Consider the following 19154-nt stretch of genomic DNA (forward strand, 5'->3'; position numbering starts at 1 on the left):
ATGTTGGCACTACAAGCTTCCCCGGCGTGAGGTGTGACCCAGCCAACAACACAACCATCATCTGTGTAACTACTGGTGTGATGGCTGGTGCAGTCAACATCAGAGATACTGTATATGTTAGACTGATTCTCATTATTGAATGTACACTCCTAATTATAGTGTTCACCTCGTCTCATTCTCACTATCTTCATGTGATCTTAAACTTGTAGGAGAAATATTTTTTTTTTTTTTTTAATATTTGTGAAGACTTTAGATCTGGTTGTTGTCTCCTTACCTGGATATGTAAGATAATGTTCTTTATAAAGCGAGTGTCGTGTCGAGGGGCGCCACCTGCTGACCTGCAACTTACTCCCACGTACCTTCTGGCTCTTTCTCACCTTCTTACCCCCACTCCCTACTCCTTCAGCACCACTCACATCACCCTCACCCCTTTACCCCCATCCCCTCACCCCCACCCCCTCACCACCACTCACATCACCCCCACCCCTTCATCCCCTAACCCTCACCCCCTTCATTCCCTCACCCCCCCACCCTACCCCTTACCACTACTCATATCACACCCACCCCTTATCTCCACACCCTGACCCTCTACACCCACCCCTGACCCCTGCTTCAACTCGTAAACTTTGATAAATAAGTCAACTAATATTCCACAAATAACTCTGTCGTCTACTTTCTGTATAAAACAATTATTTATGAACAGAATCTTCGTTCCACTAAATTACTTGTAAGTGATTAACCACCTTAAAGTTTACCTAATCTGACCTAACTTAACACTAACCGCTAACCTAATGCTTAACCAATCTAACGCTAACTTAACCTAACCGAACCTTACTTCAGGTAAAACTAACCTAACCTAACGTAACCTAACCTAAATTGGACCCGACAGTTTACAGAGCTCTCGACGTGAATTGTATTTGTCAATTTACCTAACCAATATCTCTCTTCTACGTTTGGTCGAGGATATTGGTTCATTTACGACATTATTGAAGTTAAAGGTTTAATGTTTTCTAATTTTCAGATCACTATCGCTGTAAGACTAATGTACTGAGGCAAGACTACCGTACTGAGGCAAGACTACTGTACTGAAGCAAGACTACTGTACTGAGGCAAGACTACTGTACTGAGGCAAGACTACTGTACTGAGGCAAGACTACTGTACTGAGGCAAGACTACTGTACTGAGGCAAGACTACTGTACTGAAGCAAGACTACTGTACTGAGGCAAGACTACTGTACTGAGGCAAGACTACTGTACTGAAGCAAGACTACTGTACTGAAGCAAGACTACTGTACTGAAGCAAGACTTCTGTTCTGAGGCAAGACTACTGTACTGAGGCAAGACTACTGTACTGAAGCAAGACTACTGTACTGAGGCAAGACTACTGTACTGAAGCAAGACTACTGTACTGAGGCAAGACTACTGTACTGAGGCAAGACTACTGTACTGAGGCAAGACTACTTCAATAGTGACAGATTTTCTCCAAGTATTACAGTTTTCTCCTGTACTAGCACTGAACACATAGAAGATGGCCCTTAATGGACACTTATTGGAGTTATCCAGTATAAATAAGTACATTTTAATCATTCTGCTGCCAAATATAAGGTATTAAGGTGAGTTGGAGGATGTCTGTTGTTCCTGGTGACACGTGGATCACCTCTCGTGGTGGTAGGACAGTCAGACATACAGTTGGCCTTGTAAACTCCCTACTTCCCGCTGCCGTTAAACACACATCACCGCCAGACACTGACTCACAATCATCGCTTACAGAGAGTTAGCGTGATGACTGTTCACATCGTATGACAGATGGAGAGATACCGTTTATTTCTGCTGTTTGCATAATGATAATCATAAAACATCTACGGTGTAATGAAAGTGGCTGGTGGGAGAACCGAACCTCTGGACAGGATTCAGGTAATCAACTTATCAGAGGAGTTCTAGGAAGCAAGGAGATACTGGGCACAGGTGTCAGCTCCCAGCGCCCACACACGACTGCCAGTGCCAGGTACCACCTCTCTCCTAGCACAAGGTCACCTCCCCACGGCTGGTGTCAAGTGTCACTCTGCCCTATGAGCCTCCCCTGCCTCCTCTGACACAAGGTCACCTCCCCACGGCTGGTGTCAAGTGTCACTCTGCCCTATAATTCCTCCCTACACTCCTCTGACACAAGGTCCCTCACGGCTGGTGTCAAGTGTCATTCTGCCCTATGAACCTCCCCTGCCTCCTCTGACACAAAGTCCTCCCCACGGCTGGTGTCCGTGCATTCTGCCCTATGAGCCTCCCTACATCCTCTGACACAAGGTCCCTCCCACGGCTGGTGTCAAGTGTCCCTCCACCTTCTCAGACCTCCCCTGCCTCCTCTGACTGAGTCACCTCCCCACGGCTGGTGTCAAGTGTCTCTGCCTACCTCCCCTACCTCCTCTGACCCTCCCGGCTGGTGTCAAGTGTCACTCTGCCCTATGAACCTCCCCTGCCTCCTCTGACACAAGGTCACCTCCCCACGGCTGGTGTCAAGTGTCACTCTGCCCTATGAACCTCCCCTGCCTCCTCTGACACAAGGTCACCTCCCCACGGCTGGTGTCAAGTGTCACTCTGCCCTATGAACCTCCCCTGCCTCCTCTGACACAAGGTCACCTCCCCACGGCTGGTGTCAAGTGTCACTCTGCCCTATGAACCTCCCCTGCCTCCTCTGACACAAGGTCACCTCCCCACGGCTGGTGTCAAGTGTCACTCTGCCCTATGAACCTCCCCTGCCTCCTCTTTGCTATACCTGATAAACATAAACACCTCCGAGACGCTGAGGTGTCTGAGATGTCCAGCAACATACTGTGCCATCACCACCACCATCACCACCACAACTACTACCACCACCGCAAATACTACCACTACTACCATCACCACAACTACTACTCCACCATCAACACAACTGCAACCACCACCAAGTCCACCAAAACTATTACCATTACCATCACTACCACAACCACCACTATCATTGTCCACCACCACTACCATCATTGTCTACCCCCATCACCATAGGCCTCCACCACCGTCATCTCCACCACCATAGGCCTCCACCACCGACCATCACCACCACCATAGGCCTCCACCACAGTAGCTAGGAGTAGTTATGGATCACATGAAGATTAGACACCCTAGCTTATTTCGCCCGATGTTAAAAATGTGACTTTAATAGTTCCCCAAATTAAAGGAGATTTTTTTAGTATATTCGAGTTTCAAGGCGGTATGACGACCACACTTTGACGACCACACAATGACAACTACATTAGAGGTTACCACACCTTGACGACTACATCAAGACCTATGACGACTACACCATGACCAAACCGTAACGACCACACCAAAACGACCCAGTTGAAACATCATTTTGTCAGGCCTCACAATCATTATTCACACACACACACACACACACACACACTTCCTCCTAAATGCCACACAACGTACACACCTAGAAAAAGTGCAGAAGAGGGCATACAAGATTAATCTCTCCCCTTCCTACTCCACATATCAAGAAGCGCTCAACACACTGATCCTCTCGGCTCTCACTGAACATCACCACGACCTCATCTGCAAATTTGGTGAGAAGCTTCTGCACCACCCTCGACACCGGCTCCTACTACCACCTGAGATCCCTCGCCCTAGAATTGCTGTTCGACACCACAACCGCATCTCGCCCATACGTACACGAACTGATCGCTATAAGAACAGCCCAGTCCCAACCATTGTAAAAATTATCAATAACTTGTAATAAACCAGTGTATTCACTCCCAGTCAATCTTACTTTTTATACTGTCACTATGTTGAAATGCCCTGTAGTTTGAGCTTCTCCCCACCTAGTTATTATATATCATATTTGTATCACCTATGTTACTTGTATATTATTTGTAAATCAAAAGACCCATTCCCCAATTATGTAACTGTATATTTTCAGCCTTCCGGCTGCCATGATCTTTAAATAAACCGTTAATTATTATTATTATTATTATTATTATTATTATTAATATTATTATTATTGTTATTATTATTATTATTATTACACCAAGAACTACTCAGAGACGTGGGCCATCCGACGACACTAAAATAGGGCGTGTAATTAAATCTGTCGAGGACTCCACAAAACTACAGGAAGAACAAAACAAATTTTTCGCATGGTCTGAAAAATGGCAGATGCAATTTAATGTGGACAAATGTAAAGTACTAAGTCTAGGAGATGTAAGCAGAGAAAAAACAACTCTCAGATGAACAATGTTGATATAGAGAAATCCGACTGTGAGAAATGTTTAAGAGTAATAATAAGCAGGAAACTTAAACTAAGACAACAATGTGTATTTGCTCGAAACAAGGTTAACAAAGTACTTGTGAGACCTCACTTGGATTACGCAGTTCAGTACTGGTGACCATACTACAGAATGGATATAAATCCCCAGAGAGCATTCAGAGGAAGACAAGACTAATCCCGGGCATTAGGAACCTTGAGTACAGAGACAGGTTAAAGCATCATAATTTGCTCTCCCTCGAGAGACGTAGAGTGAGGGGCGACATGATCGAGGTGTATAAATGGAAGTCAGGGCTAAACAAAGGTGATATAACAAAGGTACTCAAACTATCCAACCAGGAGCGAACTCATAGCAATGGTTTTAAATTTGACAAATTTAGATTTAGGCGCGAGATAGGTAAACACTGGTTTGGAAATAGAGTAGTGGACGAATGGAACAAGTTACCAAACATCATCATTAACTCGAATACGCTTGATAGCTTCAAACATAGGTTGGGTGGATATATGAGCGATAGGGGTTGGGTGTAAAAGTGACTGTCCAGTGTGAGCCAATAGGCCCGCTGCAGTTTCCTCCATTCTTATGTTCTTATCACCACCACCGTCCAGTTGATGGTGGATGAGATACCAAGATAATGAATGGTTCTTATCATAATGCCTGATTAACTCCGCCTGACGACCAGACACATATGATGCTTTATTTGCATACCATTAAGAAGGTGGAGTCTTTATCATAATTAATGACCGCCGGAAGCACGAACAGGAGACGACACTCTCTCTCTTTCTCTCTCTCTCTTTCATTTCCTTGGTCCGAGAGTGACTTGTGGAGACCTCAAGAAGACAGAGAGAGAGAGAGAGAGGAGGAGGAGAGAGAATGTCATTGAAAGAACCATAAATCTGTGTCTACTGTTGTGGCTGACGCTGTGATGGTGATCTGAGTACCTTGGCCGTGGAGGTTAATAATTACGCTAAAACAAGAATAATAATATCCTCTTTATTCTCCTCTATCTTCTCCTCTTTCTTTTCTTCCTCTTTTTCTCCTTCTCCCCTTTCTTCGACTCCTCCTCCTCCATAAACCGCAACACCACACAAACACACTACAACACCACACCACATCACATACACACAACACCACATCACACACGCTACAACACCACACAAACACACTACAACACCGCACCAAGCACACACACACACACCACACCACATCACACAAACACTACAAACACCGCACCAAACACATACACCACAACATCACACCACCACACATAATGACAGCACCACAAATGTGAAGAGTCACTACATTATACATTACACATTCATGAGAAAACAAACAGAAGAAACAGATGGTGGTAAGAAATTTTTGTTTGTTACTTGGCACTCTGTTTTTATTTCGGGGGGGAGGGGCCACCACGTACACTAACACGAAATACAGGTAGTGAATTATCCTCTGTCAGGGCAGGTGTCATGTCACGGTGTCATGTTACGATGTCATCTACGTTGGCCTGGTGTCATGCAGTAATAATAATAATAATAATAATAATAATAATAATAATAATAATAATAATAATAATAATAATAATAATATGAACAACACCACTACCACCAACACCAACACCACCAACACCACCACCACCAACACCACCAACACCACCACCACCACCACCACCACCACCAACACCACCACCACCACCAACACCACCACCAACACCACCACCAACACCACCAACACCAACAAACTCACTGAACCTCACCATTCATCAATACACAACACGAACACAACTGAAGTCCTCCCTACATTATCTCTTCCCCCACACCGTCTTCTCAACACTGCATAACCTCACGTAGAATGAAGAATATCGAATGAATAATGCTAAACAACTTTTAATATGACTAATAAATGAGTTTTGGGTGAATGTCTCCAAGTTTAATGTGATTTATGGAGAGTTCAATCACATCTAGTAAGTTGTAATGAGATTTTCTGAATAGTGGTGAGGTCTCATGAATTTGTGATGCCTTTTTGTTTTTACGTTTTGTTTGGTTTTAGTCCAGATGGAAGATATGTTTTGACAATGGTGGAGAGAATTGTACATAGATCTTTGTTATTGAAGTTTGTTTACTGTAGCCTGTTACTTTATTTGTTAACACTACAATAAAATAGCCACATAATGCTTTACTTTTTACGCTTGAAATTTACTCTTAGGGCTAAGCATTTGTGATGTTACGTCAGTGGACTTGGACTAGGCAGTATGCTGATAAAAACACGGCTTAAGTCTTCCTGGACTAAGTAATAATCCTTCAGCTCAAGATGGTCGAGGTTGACTGTGACACGCTAGTCGTCCTCCACGATGCTTGTGGGAACCTTTCATCCTCGCCCACCTGCTGCCCTGGTTGGCCACGACACACATGCACATAATTCAGCCATCGATATTCTTTAAAGACTCGTCAAAGACTACTGTGTGTATGTGTTGTTTGTTATTTGGGATTAGAATCCTTGTAAAAAATGTAAGATCAATTCAAAAGGAACCAAATTATCATTATTATAAATATAAACAATTGGTGTGCAGTAAGTTTCTGGCACCACTATACTGTGTGCCTTTATCAAGATGAGAGTGAGTGAGCAGCAACTATTTCCCCGTGTGGTTCTACTGGTGGTGCCGTCACCTTCCTCGCCGCTACACGATGGTCCGCAACACTCTGCTGTTGGTGGCCGCCTTCCTGGCTCAGGCCACCGTCCTGGTCCATGCGTTTGCCGACCCTAAGCCTCTTGCTGCCCCAAGGGAAAGCTATCCATGCCCTGAGCCCGAAGATATCCTTCCCTGTGTCTGTACTAAAGATGAACAAGCTGAACATATCGATATGGACTGCTCTAATGTGCAGAGTAGCCAGCAGCTGCGTGACGCTTTTCATGCTACCATACCCTTCCCTACATTCCGTAATTTGATCATTGAAAAGAAGACAAACGAGACCCCTATTCCCATCACTAATATCGATAAAGATACATTCAACAACATACAATTTTCATACATTCGCATTAGCCACACAACCCTTCAAGATATTGCACCAGACACTTTTGAATATTCGCACGACATATTAGAAACGTTGATTGTCACAGACAGTAACCTTGATTCTTTCCCATTTGATATCCTGATCGACTGTCCAAAGCTGACAGACTTACGTGTCTTCAGGAACAAGATTTTCCACATGTCAGACATCCGCTCGACCAGCCTACTTTACCTGCAGGTGTCGCATAACCCGGGAATCACTTACGGCGACGAGGCTTTCTTCCAAGCGCCAAACTTACAGTATCTCCTGCTGAACGATATAAAACTGGCGCATGTTGCCCCTGACACCTTCAGTAAACAGTCAAAGCTGAAATACCTTGACTTGAGTCACAACGGAATCACAACTCTATACGCAGGATCGTTAGCCTTCTATGGTACAGTTGACCAAATTAAGCTTAACAATAACCGGATACAAAAGGTCCAGGTGAATGCATTTTCAGGTAAGTACACATTTATTTTGCCTTTTTTCTTAATTTTATACTACGGGTTAATCGTCATGCAATTTAGTAATAAAAAAACTCGCAGCTGACCCTAAATTTGTAGCACATATTACCGGAGCTGCAATGTGTTAATATTTGTTGTTTTATTGAGGGATAAAACAAGTCAGCGATAATTTGAATAGTTAATAAAACAATAACAAATGACTAGTGTACTATTACCGGTAATCTATATCTGAGTGAGTGAGTGAGTCAGTGAGTGAGTCAGTGAGTGAGTGAGTCAGTGAGTGAGTCAGTGAGTGAGTGAGTCAGTGAGTGAGTCAGTGAGTGAGTGAGTCAGTGAGTGAGTCAGTGAGTCAGTGAGTGAGTGAGTCAGTGAGTGAGTCAGTCAGTGAGTGAGTGAGTGAGTGAGTGAGTGAGTCAGTGAGTGAGTGAGTGAGTGTTAGGTAGAGTTTCTGGTGAGGTAATACATTTAGCATAGACGAAGACAGTAGCTTCCTTCATGGTCTCCTGCTCTCTCGTCCCCCTCATCTTCTAGCTGTCTCACCATCATCATGTCTCACCATCATCATGTCTCACCATCATCATGTCTCACCATCATTATGTCTCACCATCATCATGTCTCACCATCATCATGTCTCACCATCATCATGTCTCACGATCATTATGTCTCACGATCATTATGTCTCACCATCATCATGTCTCACCATCATCATGTCTCACCATCATTATATTTCGTCCTCTCAGAATGTCGTGTTGTTTACATTATAACCAAACCTAACCTAACCTAACCAAACCTAACCTAAATTAACCTGATCTTCTTGCAGTCAGCTTCTCTCTCTTCTCGTTATTTCCTTAATATTATTCTACCTTTATAAGAAATGTGTTATTCACTTGTGCTTCGTCTGGCCAGGACTGAAGCCCGGTAGCGTACTCTGGATGCACCACAATCTCCTCGATGACTTGCCAGCAGATGTGTGGAAGCCAGTCTTCGAGACTGTCAACAATGCACACTCTACAAATCTCTTCGTGTTTGACGGTGAGGATATTGGTCATCATTCCTCTAAATGTCATAAAGAAATAATTTTAATATTCTGTTTTGATTGAGTACGAGTTTCTGTGAGTGTTCAAGTACAATTCATTTTACGTGTGTTTATATGAGTTTGTGTAGTTTGTTGACGTGAGGTTAGACCGCGACCTTTATCTACATATATCTAATTATGTTACTTTTTAACATAGATATTAGATACCCCTTGTTTACTAATTCCCACTTTCCAGCAACAAGAAAAATTTAGCTTTTGAGAACCTTCAGTTTGATCACAGACTGGAGAGGGTCTCCCCACACCTCGGACCAGCCTCTTCATGACCTCCCCTTAACTATCCTCGCATACAAAGTTTATCGAAGAATGAAAAATAAAAAAATTCAGGGGATATTAATAGATCGTACTGGTGTACTGTAGGTAATAGTATTTTGTTGTTAATAGAGCGAAGTATTACTATTAAGTGTACAACATGTGTTCTGAGGCAGACCTGCGAATTCCTGTTGTCAGTGTCTCTAACACATTTTGGATCATCTGAAAATTCGTCCCCCAGCTTACTTCACCTTAACCCCTTGTGTACGGTGCCGCCTCTTAGCTGAATAAATTCGCCTGGCGTTAACCAAATAAAATATTATCTGTGGCGTCCCCGTAGTGAAGGGGTTAAGGTCTCTCTCGAAAGAACGTTGTAGTTTATTGACAAAGTGTCGCGCAACTTAGCAGTCAATAGAGTTCAATGAGACCTTTCATTCACACGGAAGCTTATTTAATTCCATTGATTTCTAAATCGTGCGACAAAAAAAGACGCTCTTGTGAAAGAGGCCTAAGATTAAACAGCCTAACGCTACCTGGATGATCAGGTTACCTTAGGCTAGGTGATGTGATGGTTTATTTCCTGGACATATTAGCTTCAAGGAAAAATAATGGTAGAGGCAAAATAACACAGTACATTAATTGTGTTTTGGTGCGTCTCCCCCTCACAGACAACCCTCTGACCTGCCAGTGTAACATTTTATGGCTGGTGGAGAATGCCAACTACATGGACACGATGGCTGCGGGAGCCTGGTGCTCAGACAAAGAGGAACTGCTTGTTGATGTTGATGTTGCTTTTCTTCAGAATAATTGTCCACCTTCAGAAACTGTGTAGTCACCACACCCCATGCCCAGAGCCGACGACCTACACCACCTTCACATATCTATATATATAAGAGAAATAAATCACTGTAACAACTCCTTTTGATAATATTACTTGAGGTCGACACATCGTTGGTTATCCAGACTAAAATATTTACCATGAACATATGTATTACCTGTTGGGTTTAATAATACATGTATGATATTTAATGTTTTATTACTCCTTTGGGATATTACAGATACATTAGGTGGGTTAGGTTAGGTTAGTGTTGATAAGAGACCTAACCTAACCTAACCTAACCTAACCTTAACTTAAACTGAAGAGGACGTTAGATATTTTTTTTTTACTCTTATAATTAATTCTTTTACACAATTTGCAATCTGAACACCATGATGATGGTGTGTGTTGACGATGGTGTGTGATGACGATGGTGTGTGATGACGATGGTGTGTGATGACGATGGTGTGTGATGACGATGGTGTGTGATGACGATGGTGTGTGATGACGATGGTGTGTGATGACGATGGTGTGTGATGACGATGGTGTGTGATGACGATGGTGTGTGTTGACGATGATGTGTGATGACGATGATGTGTGATGACGATGGTGTGTTTTGATGATGATATTGTCATCGGTAAGAAGATATCCTGCCCTCCAAATTACTGTATATTCAGGTTAGCTGAATAATACTTCTGTACCGGAAAATAATTAGCGACCACACTAACTGGTCATCGACAATAATAAGAAAATATAATATCAGTTTCTTGTGTATTGTTTCTTTATATTGAAAAATTCACCAATAAAAAAAAAGGTAGACCTTGGTATTTACTGCTGTTTATCCCAGTACTTAACCACGTGTTACAGCGGAGTTCAGCAGTAAGTCAACAGCTGGAGGGGGCGTCACACTCACAGCCGCCTCAGAACAAAACATACCTCCATGATGTTTGTTCATTCATAAAGGTTGTATTATGGTGTAGGTGAAATATACACACAGTTTAATCTCTGAGCAACATAGTTATCCTTACGCTGCAAAAATGTCAGTGTGACGGCGTCTAACAATTGATGAGTTGGTTGGGTAAAAGCCTCCAGGTAAACTCAGGTAAGACTAGCAGAGAGAAGCTGGTCTCTATTCTTTCATTAATTATCTCAAAACACACTTGACACATCTCGTCCAAGAGCAGACATCTCCCTCGTAGTGTGTGTGTGTGTCAAGAAGAAAATTGTATATATCCACTGTACAAGGAGATAACATAATGGTATCAGATCCATTACTCACCCGGGCGAGGGGACGACACCCTTCACTATGGTAAACGGCTCCTATAAATTTCTCATTTACATACACTGAACCCCGAGATAAATTGTCTCCTCCAATGTGGCAGCAAATTTACTTAATCCAGAAGCAAACATTTCTCACTAACGACATAAAAACAATATCGTATAATGACCCCCCAAAAAATAATTGTCTCTTTTTAAGCACTTCGCAGTCTTAGTCTACAGAAATGACATTAACAGTCGCTATGTTCCTCAAAACTTCGTGACCAGATATTTCTTAGAAGTAGTCCCCGAGTGAAGTATTCTCATTCATCCTCAAACTTTTTTATTTCTCAGAGCTGCCTGGCAGGTCACACGCATATATTATCTCCACAAGTTGGGGGTAAAATTCTTAACTGGCAAGTGTTGAGATATACTGTACTTAATTGTGCTGTGGCTAAGTTTACCGCTGTAGACACTGAACGACACCCAGCACCCATGACGATCCTAGCACCCATGACGATCCTAGCACCCATGACGATCCTAGCACCCATGACGCTCCTAGCACACATGACTATCCTAGCACCCATGACGCTCCTAGCACACATACCACTCCCCCAGCACCCATAGCACTCCCCCAGCACCCATGACGCTCCTACACCCATGACGATCCTAGCACCCATGACGCTCCTAGCACACATGACTATCCTAGCACCCATGACGCTCCTAGCACACATACCACTCCCCCAGCACCCATAGCACTCCCCCAGCACCCATGACGCTCCCTACACCCATGACGCCCAAGCACCCATGAAGAGGTCACCCACGAAACATAAATAATACTTAAGAGTTCGCAAAAAAAAATAATAATATATATATTAAAACCTAAAATACACTGATGACTGCAGAGTTTACGGACTCCATTTGATGAACAAGGATAACATGATACACGTTAGTTCATTATGTATCAGAGAACAGAGTGATGGGGATACGGACATAAATATTGTTTGTGTTTAGTAGGAAACTTTGTGTTGTTTAAAAGAGGATAAAAAAAATCATCGGACAATTCATTTCAAACCAGATCATAAATTTCACAGTTCACGGAACATTAATTACTCTAACTGCCAAATAATTTCAGTTGTGGTGACTAATTAATTATCCAATAGTAATACACAACCCTTTTGATTTTTGTGGGGGGGGGGTCATAAAAGCATTCTGTACAGCATATTTTACAGAGATTAATGTTACTTATTTTTAGAGAGAGAGATGTAGTGAGAGATATAGGTAAACAAAGGCATCTCCATTACATAATGAAATTAGTGTGAGTGTAGGGTGTCGTGCTAGGGTGAGTGTAGGGTGTCGTGCTAGGGTGAATGTCTTTTTTTTTACGGGATTAGCCCCTGATGACCCACATCAGGGGCTTGGGGGCGAAAATATGATGATGATGATGATGATGATGATGATGATGATGATGATGATGATGATGATGATGATGATGATGATGATGATGATGATGATGATGATGATGATGATGATGTTGTTGTTGTTGTTGTTGTTTGATAAAAATTATAAAGGTAAATAAAATATTAAATAAAAATATATTGTGTGTAAGTTAGGCAGAAAGTCAGATCATCAACCTGGGACTTGGTCACATATGGCAGCAGGGTCAACCATTAGACAACACATTATGCTTCCAATATCTTCCCAGGCAGTAGTACCTCCCTGTTTGATAGCTGCCTAATACCTGCATCGAACTGTTCATAAAGCTGTTATCATAAAACAATAAAAAAAACTCCTTGCATAATGTTCCCTTCAAAATACACACGAGTTTCACAGCGGCTAATGATAAACCACAACATTAAGCAGTGTCCGGAAACAGAACACATGTATACAAGGTTATTTATGCTCGTTATCTTAAAAATTGGGTAATAAAGCCCCCCTCCCTCCCTCTTCCCCAGGTGTGTGTGGTCGCATGCGGCGTTTTTAACAGATAGCTGATGTGATAGTAGCAACTCCCGTTTTATCTCAGAGATCTGCCAGCCAGGGAATATTCAACACCATATTCGAGTTTCAAAGAATTAACTATGAAACGTAGTGGACAAATGAATGACAATGTTGAGGAAATTAATATAGTAGAGTGACATGAAACATACAGCAATAATAATAATAATAATAATAATAATAATAATAATAATAATAATAATAATGAATTTAACTTAACTGCACTATACTGCTAGACAACATTCTGCACCACCTAACAACAGCCTGCACCACCTGATAACAGCCTGCACCACCTAACAACACCATACACCATCTGACAACAGCCTGCACTACCTGACAACATCCTGCACTACCTGACAACAGCCTGCACCACCTAACAACACCATACACCATCTGACAACAGCCTGCACTACCTGACAACAGCCTGCACTACCTGACAACAGCCTGCACCACCTGATAACAGCCTACACCTCCTGACAACAGCCTGCACTACCTGACAACAGCCTGCACTACCTGACAACAGCCTGCACCACCTGATAACAGCCTGCACCTCCTGACAACAGCCTGCACCACCTGACAACAGCCTGTACCACCTGATAACAGCCTCCACCCCCTGGTAACAGATAATTTAAACTCTTGATGAATAAAGTGAGTTTCTAGGACTACAGTAAATGTTTCTCTTGAGTTCTGGGATAATTTTGCTAACTTAATTTAGAACTATAAAGGGCCATTCAAAACACATTTACCTTCCTTTCAAAACTCATTCCGATTCCCTTCTACCATATCATTCGATTGATTGTATTTTTTTACATTTACCTTTCACTGGAATACAGTAATAATAGTACAGTAATTGTCCGTGTGGTAAATTAATTCTTTTATCGTAGTGTATCACTCAATTAATTTATCGTTTTTGTTTCATGAGATTTCTTTATCAGAAAACGGATGTAAGGAGTCACTACGTCAAAGAAAGTAAACGCCTCTGAGTAACTCTTGGCTGCGAACACAGAACAACTTACTAGCCATAATGAGCGATCTATAGTCCCGTACCAACAGTTAATTATCCTGGATTATCATGTGAAGAAGACGGTGTTTAAATACACATTGGTCAATTAAAGTAGCTGGAATTGCGCCGTAAGTAATGTAATTATGACCGACAAGTAAAGACTTTAATATGTGTGCTGCGACCTCTTCCCTGCTGTACTGTGCATCAACTACTACACATAGGAGGAGCATATACCAATAGCCAATAAACGAAGGCAACAAATGAAATGAAATAAGCTTTAAAATGCCTTGCTATCATATCTCAGTTCTGAATCCTTTCATGCTCAGCTGACAAAAATATATATGTGAGTTTAAAAGACCAAGGACGCAATTGTGCAATCGTGTCTGTGTAAATATTTAGATTTTTTTAGTTTTTGTTAAGAAATATACAGCATATCAGCGTTTATAAATGAGAGATCCTTCCAGATTATTAACACATATTTTTTTTTTTTAACTGGTTCTAATCTTTTTCATGTAGGGTCTCTGGCATCGCTGGGAAATTTATTTTTAGTTGTGTTCTTATGATTTATTTTTCCTTCTGACTTAATGACTGATTGACAACAAAATGATCTCTCTTGGTCGGCCCACCTCATCAGCCCACCTGCTCGCCCATCCTGCTCGGTCCACCTCATCAGCCCACCTGCTCGCCCAACCTGCTCGGTCCACCTCATCAGCCCACCTGCTCGCCCATCCTGTTAGGCCCACCTTCTCACTCATCGCCACTAAACGTACAGGTTCTATCTGATTTACTGATCAATTTGAAATGTTTAAACTCAAGCCACGTCTTTTTGTTTTTATGTTAGGTCATCAGCCCAAGCCAGGACTGTGCCTATTATATAAAACAGTTTAGCGTCAGCACCTGCAGGACTTTTTAACGTTTGTAAGGTGAACATAATTTAATCTTATGTTTTACGAGCCCGCCGACATAATATTTTAAAGAAATAAAACAGAAATAAAATATCTATTTGGTATGATTCTATTCAAGAAAAAGCTTGACAATAGTAGGTGAATTAATATTTAAATACCGTAGTGTTATATAACTACTACAGGGGCCCCGGTGAAAATGGACAGCTGGGGTTAAAGACGAACAAAAATAATAATAGTCAACAAATATTTCTTAAATTTTAAGTAAAAAATAATTAGTGAAGAATCATATTGAAATTGGATTTTATGAATTTTAGATTTTTTTAAATTTTGCCAAGAAGAAGCTTAGTATTGTGTTGCTATACTGATATTTCATATACTGGAATATTCTTTCCCTTGGTTTTAGTTTTCCTTATAATAAATATTTATTTCAATCTACATGATTGTTACAGCTATGTTATCTGTCGTATCTTGGCATTACTGCCATAAAACACAAATATATTGGATTTCATGTATAAATCATTACATTTGAAGATTTCGTAGATTCACCACAGGTTTTTTATTCTCATCCCGACGATGAACTTTGAAAATAAAATTCAGTAAAACATAGAATAAAAAATGTCTGACTTAAATATTGTTCAGTAAACTCGGGTATATTGCCATTGCCTTAGAAGTTGTTCATGAGATTTTCTGCAGTCTTAAAAGAAATTACACAGTCTCAAGTGATTCTGATAGTGAATATATAACTTGTAATTAAAAAAAGCAAATTTAGCAGTAATAAACCAAGCGTTAACACACTTACGTCAGTCGTCCGGGACTTTGCATGCTGTATGTCACGTAAAAACAGCCTCACCAACCGTCCAACACCCCACCGTCAAGCCACCACAATTCTGTTTTATTCGCGAGCCTTCCAGTCTCTTAACTGTAGCCACTTATTTATTACATATAATTTTGATCAATAATAATAAAGACTTTTATCAGAACATGAAAAAAAATGGAGAGTGTGGGTTTTATGAATAATGATAACACATTATTCACAAGTCTGTCTGTCTGTCTGTCTGTCAACTCTTCTTTCGGTTTTATTAAGGATGGGTAAATTACTATGTGTAAAGAATCACCTAAAATAGGAAAAATAATAGGAAGAGTTGTGAAATATGTGTAGAACCTTGGAGAGGAAAGAGCTAAGACAATAGTCACGACAGTCAGACTCAGTTTAATTATAAAGTATCTTAGCATCCACAGTATTTAACAAGGCTTTATATCAGTTTACTTCATAGACAAAGTTGAATCATCAGGTGTGATCATTACTACTGTCAAGGTGTTACCTATGAAATGGCTTCACTGTTGTGCTATTGTGCTTGAATACATCAGAAATGTTTCACCGCTGCTGTCATGAGGAACAACAGCAAGTGCAGTACAGTATACACCCTGGTCACCGACACTCAGTTGGCCATCGAGCCTCTTAACAGTTACACTAATATATTTAGTTTCTACACAGAGTAGAATCACAGTTCACCAACAGTTTAAGAGTAAACAACAACAGTTACTCGTGGAGAACATTTTATCTTAAACAATAGGTGTTCCATAGGTGTTCCATAGGTGTCCCATAGGTGTTCCATAGGTGTTCCATAAATACAAAACAAAAAGTTTGGTCCACATATGTGGCACTGAACCAGAGATATATATTACACTACAAAGATTCAGTTGGCAGCCTTACTAAGAGCCTATATCGTTGACAAGTCCTAATTGACTGCTAAGTAAAGGCCAGAACGATCCAGAACATGTAATTTGGGCTTATTATTTATCTGTAAGATTGTACGTAATAGTTTTACATAATTCTCAGAAGACTAGAGCAGATAAGACGATTTATAATACAATAAAAAATGAATGAAAATCCCGCCGTCACACACAAGCTCGGGTTCGCCCAGTGTTACAGCAGTATAGTGAACCCAAACTTACAGGTGGTGAAGCCTGACATGATATACGTTAAGTCTTGTATTGATTATCAGCTGTTGGGATCTTTACTGATTCGGCATGATATAATGAGATGTAATTCACCTTCAGCAGTTGGGCGTGTCTTATGAGGAGTTGGGCGTGTCTTATGAGGAGTTGGGCGTGTCTTCTGAGGAGTTGGGCGTGTCTTATGAGGAGTTGGGCGTGTCTTCGTGAGGAGTTGGGCGTGTCTTATGAGGAGTTGGGCGTGTCTTCTGAGGAGTTGGGCGTGTCTTCTGAGGAGTTGGGCGTGTCTGGAGTTGGGCGTGTCTTCTGTTGTTCTTAGGAGTTAGGCGTGTCTTCTGAGGTTGGGCGTGTCTTCTGAGGAGTTGGGCGTGTCTTCTGAGGTCGTGTCTTATGAGGAGTTGGGCGTGTCTTCTGAGAGTTGGGCGTGTCTTCTGGGAGTTGGGCGTGTCTTCGTGTCTTCAGGAGTTGGCGTGTCTTCTGAGGAGTTGAGCGTGTCTTCTGAGGAGTTGAGCGTGTCTTCTGAGGAGTTGGGCGTGTCTTCTGAGGAGTTGGGCGTGTCTTCTGAGGGAGTTGGGCGTGTCTTCTGAGGAGTTGGGCGTGTCTTCTGAGCGTGTCTTATGAGGAGTTGGGCGTGTCTTCTGAGGAGTTGAGCGTGTCTTCTGATTGAGCGTGTCTTATGAGAGTTGGGCGTGTCTTATGAGGAGTTGGGCGTGTCTTCTGAGGAGTTGGGCGTGTCTTATGAGGAGTTGGGCGTGTCTTCTGAGGAGTTGGGCGTGTCTTATGAGGAGTTGGGCGTGTCTTATGAGGAGTTGGGCGTGTCTTATGAGGAGTTGGAGTGTCACTGTAAGATTATGACAACAACAATGAGCCATCGCCTCATGTTATGATTTATTATCCAATATACAGAACAAAAATCGTCCCCTTCCTTATCACGTTTATACAATTAATTTAGCATAATTTTAAAACGTAAATCGCTGAATGTCATGTTATAGTCTGACAGTTATTAAGTTTCTGATAAAAGGACTCCACCGTCAGGCAAGGAGACCTTACCTCCAGAACGCGTTGATGTCCCGAGAGAAGGTACAGCACAGAACCACTAAGATGATTCCTGACCTACAGTCTACAGTATGTCATCTCGATTATCCAATTAGGCTGAAGGCCTTAGAACTAACAACTCTTCAGACAAGACATAATAGGGCGGATCTCATAGAGACATTCAAAACCCTTAAAGGATGGAAAACATGAACCCGGGAAATATTTTCGTGATGTGACGCACCACCAACACGAGGGGACATTACTTCACACAAAGGGTGGTAGATCTATGGACCGGTCTACCAGCTCAAGCTGTGGAATCAAGATGGGCTGGGCTTGAAAATAGTCCTAGAAAAGACTGCCAAGAACAACGAAGGGATCCTACACAGGCCACTGGCCTTCTTCCCACGGCATGGCCACCGCTAGTTGGGTGGCCATTAGGTAAATAAGGTAAATATGAGGTAAAAAAAATAATCGGGATTATATCAGAACACCACAAATACCCGATAATATTTGATGAACAAAAACTCCTGAAACATCAATGGTTTAGCGGAGCTCCTCACACCTGTTACTACATTTGTCTTTATTCCATCACGCTTTCTACAAATAACAAGATAATCACAAGTAATATCAAAACAGGGATATTTTCTTTAATACAAAATCCCCAGCCAGAGAACGGTAATTCACGTATAATTTATCAATTTGTCTTTGAGTTAATTCCTGTTATTGAATGAATCTTGGATTGATTGATTGAATGGTTGATTCTCCTGGAAATTCTTCGCATGTACAATAAAATAAAATATGCATAAGTTAACAGTCAATACTCCCCAATAAACAACTTATCACGTCATGCCTACGGGACCTACTTTCACTTTTATCACCAGTGCACATGATTAAAGTTTCACACATCACACTCCTGTATCTAGGAACTACACGTGAAGCCTGACTAGTTCGTGATCTGATATTATATACAGTATATTATTGGCCTTAATAAAGTAATTTGATAGATATTAGGAGCATTACCATTCACAATCCACGCTG

The 19154-nt window shown here is 41.6% G+C and overlaps 1 protein-coding gene across 1 annotated transcript; it reads left to right on the forward strand.

The window, feature by feature from the left end:
- Nucleotides 1-6875: 6875 nt before the first annotated feature.
- On the forward strand, nucleotides 6876-10169 carry LOC121874356 (oplophorus-luciferin 2-monooxygenase non-catalytic subunit-like). Its single transcript, XM_042378490.1, has 3 exons — nucleotides 6876-7796; nucleotides 8707-8832; nucleotides 9814-10169. The coding sequence occupies exons 1-3, from the start codon at nucleotides 6974-6976 to the stop codon at nucleotides 9975-9977; spliced, it is 1113 nt and encodes a 370-aa protein (XP_042234424.1). The 5' UTR covers nucleotides 6876-6973; the 3' UTR covers nucleotides 9978-10169.
- The last annotated feature ends 8985 nt before the right edge of the window (nucleotides 10170-19154 follow it).

Source organism: Homarus americanus, unplaced genomic scaffold, assembly GCF_018991925.1.
Source record: "Homarus americanus isolate GMGI-L3 unplaced genomic scaffold, GMGI_Hamer_2.0 scaffold50657, whole genome shotgun sequence".
Classification (NCBI taxonomy): domain Eukaryota; kingdom Metazoa; phylum Arthropoda; class Malacostraca; order Decapoda; family Nephropidae; genus Homarus; species Homarus americanus.

Coding starts and splice junctions, on each gene's coding strand:
- LOC121874356 (XM_042378490.1), top strand. CDS start 6,974: ATGGTCCGCAACACTCTGCTGTTGGTGGCCGCCTTCCTGGCTCAGGCC. Junction 7,797..8,706: donor CCAGGTGAATGCATTTTCAG/GTAAGTACACAT, acceptor TCGTCTGGCCAG/GACTGAAGCCCGGTAGCGTA. Junction 8,833..9,813: donor AAATCTCTTCGTGTTTGACG/GTGAGGATATTG, acceptor TCCCCCTCACAG/ACAACCCTCTGACCTGCCAG.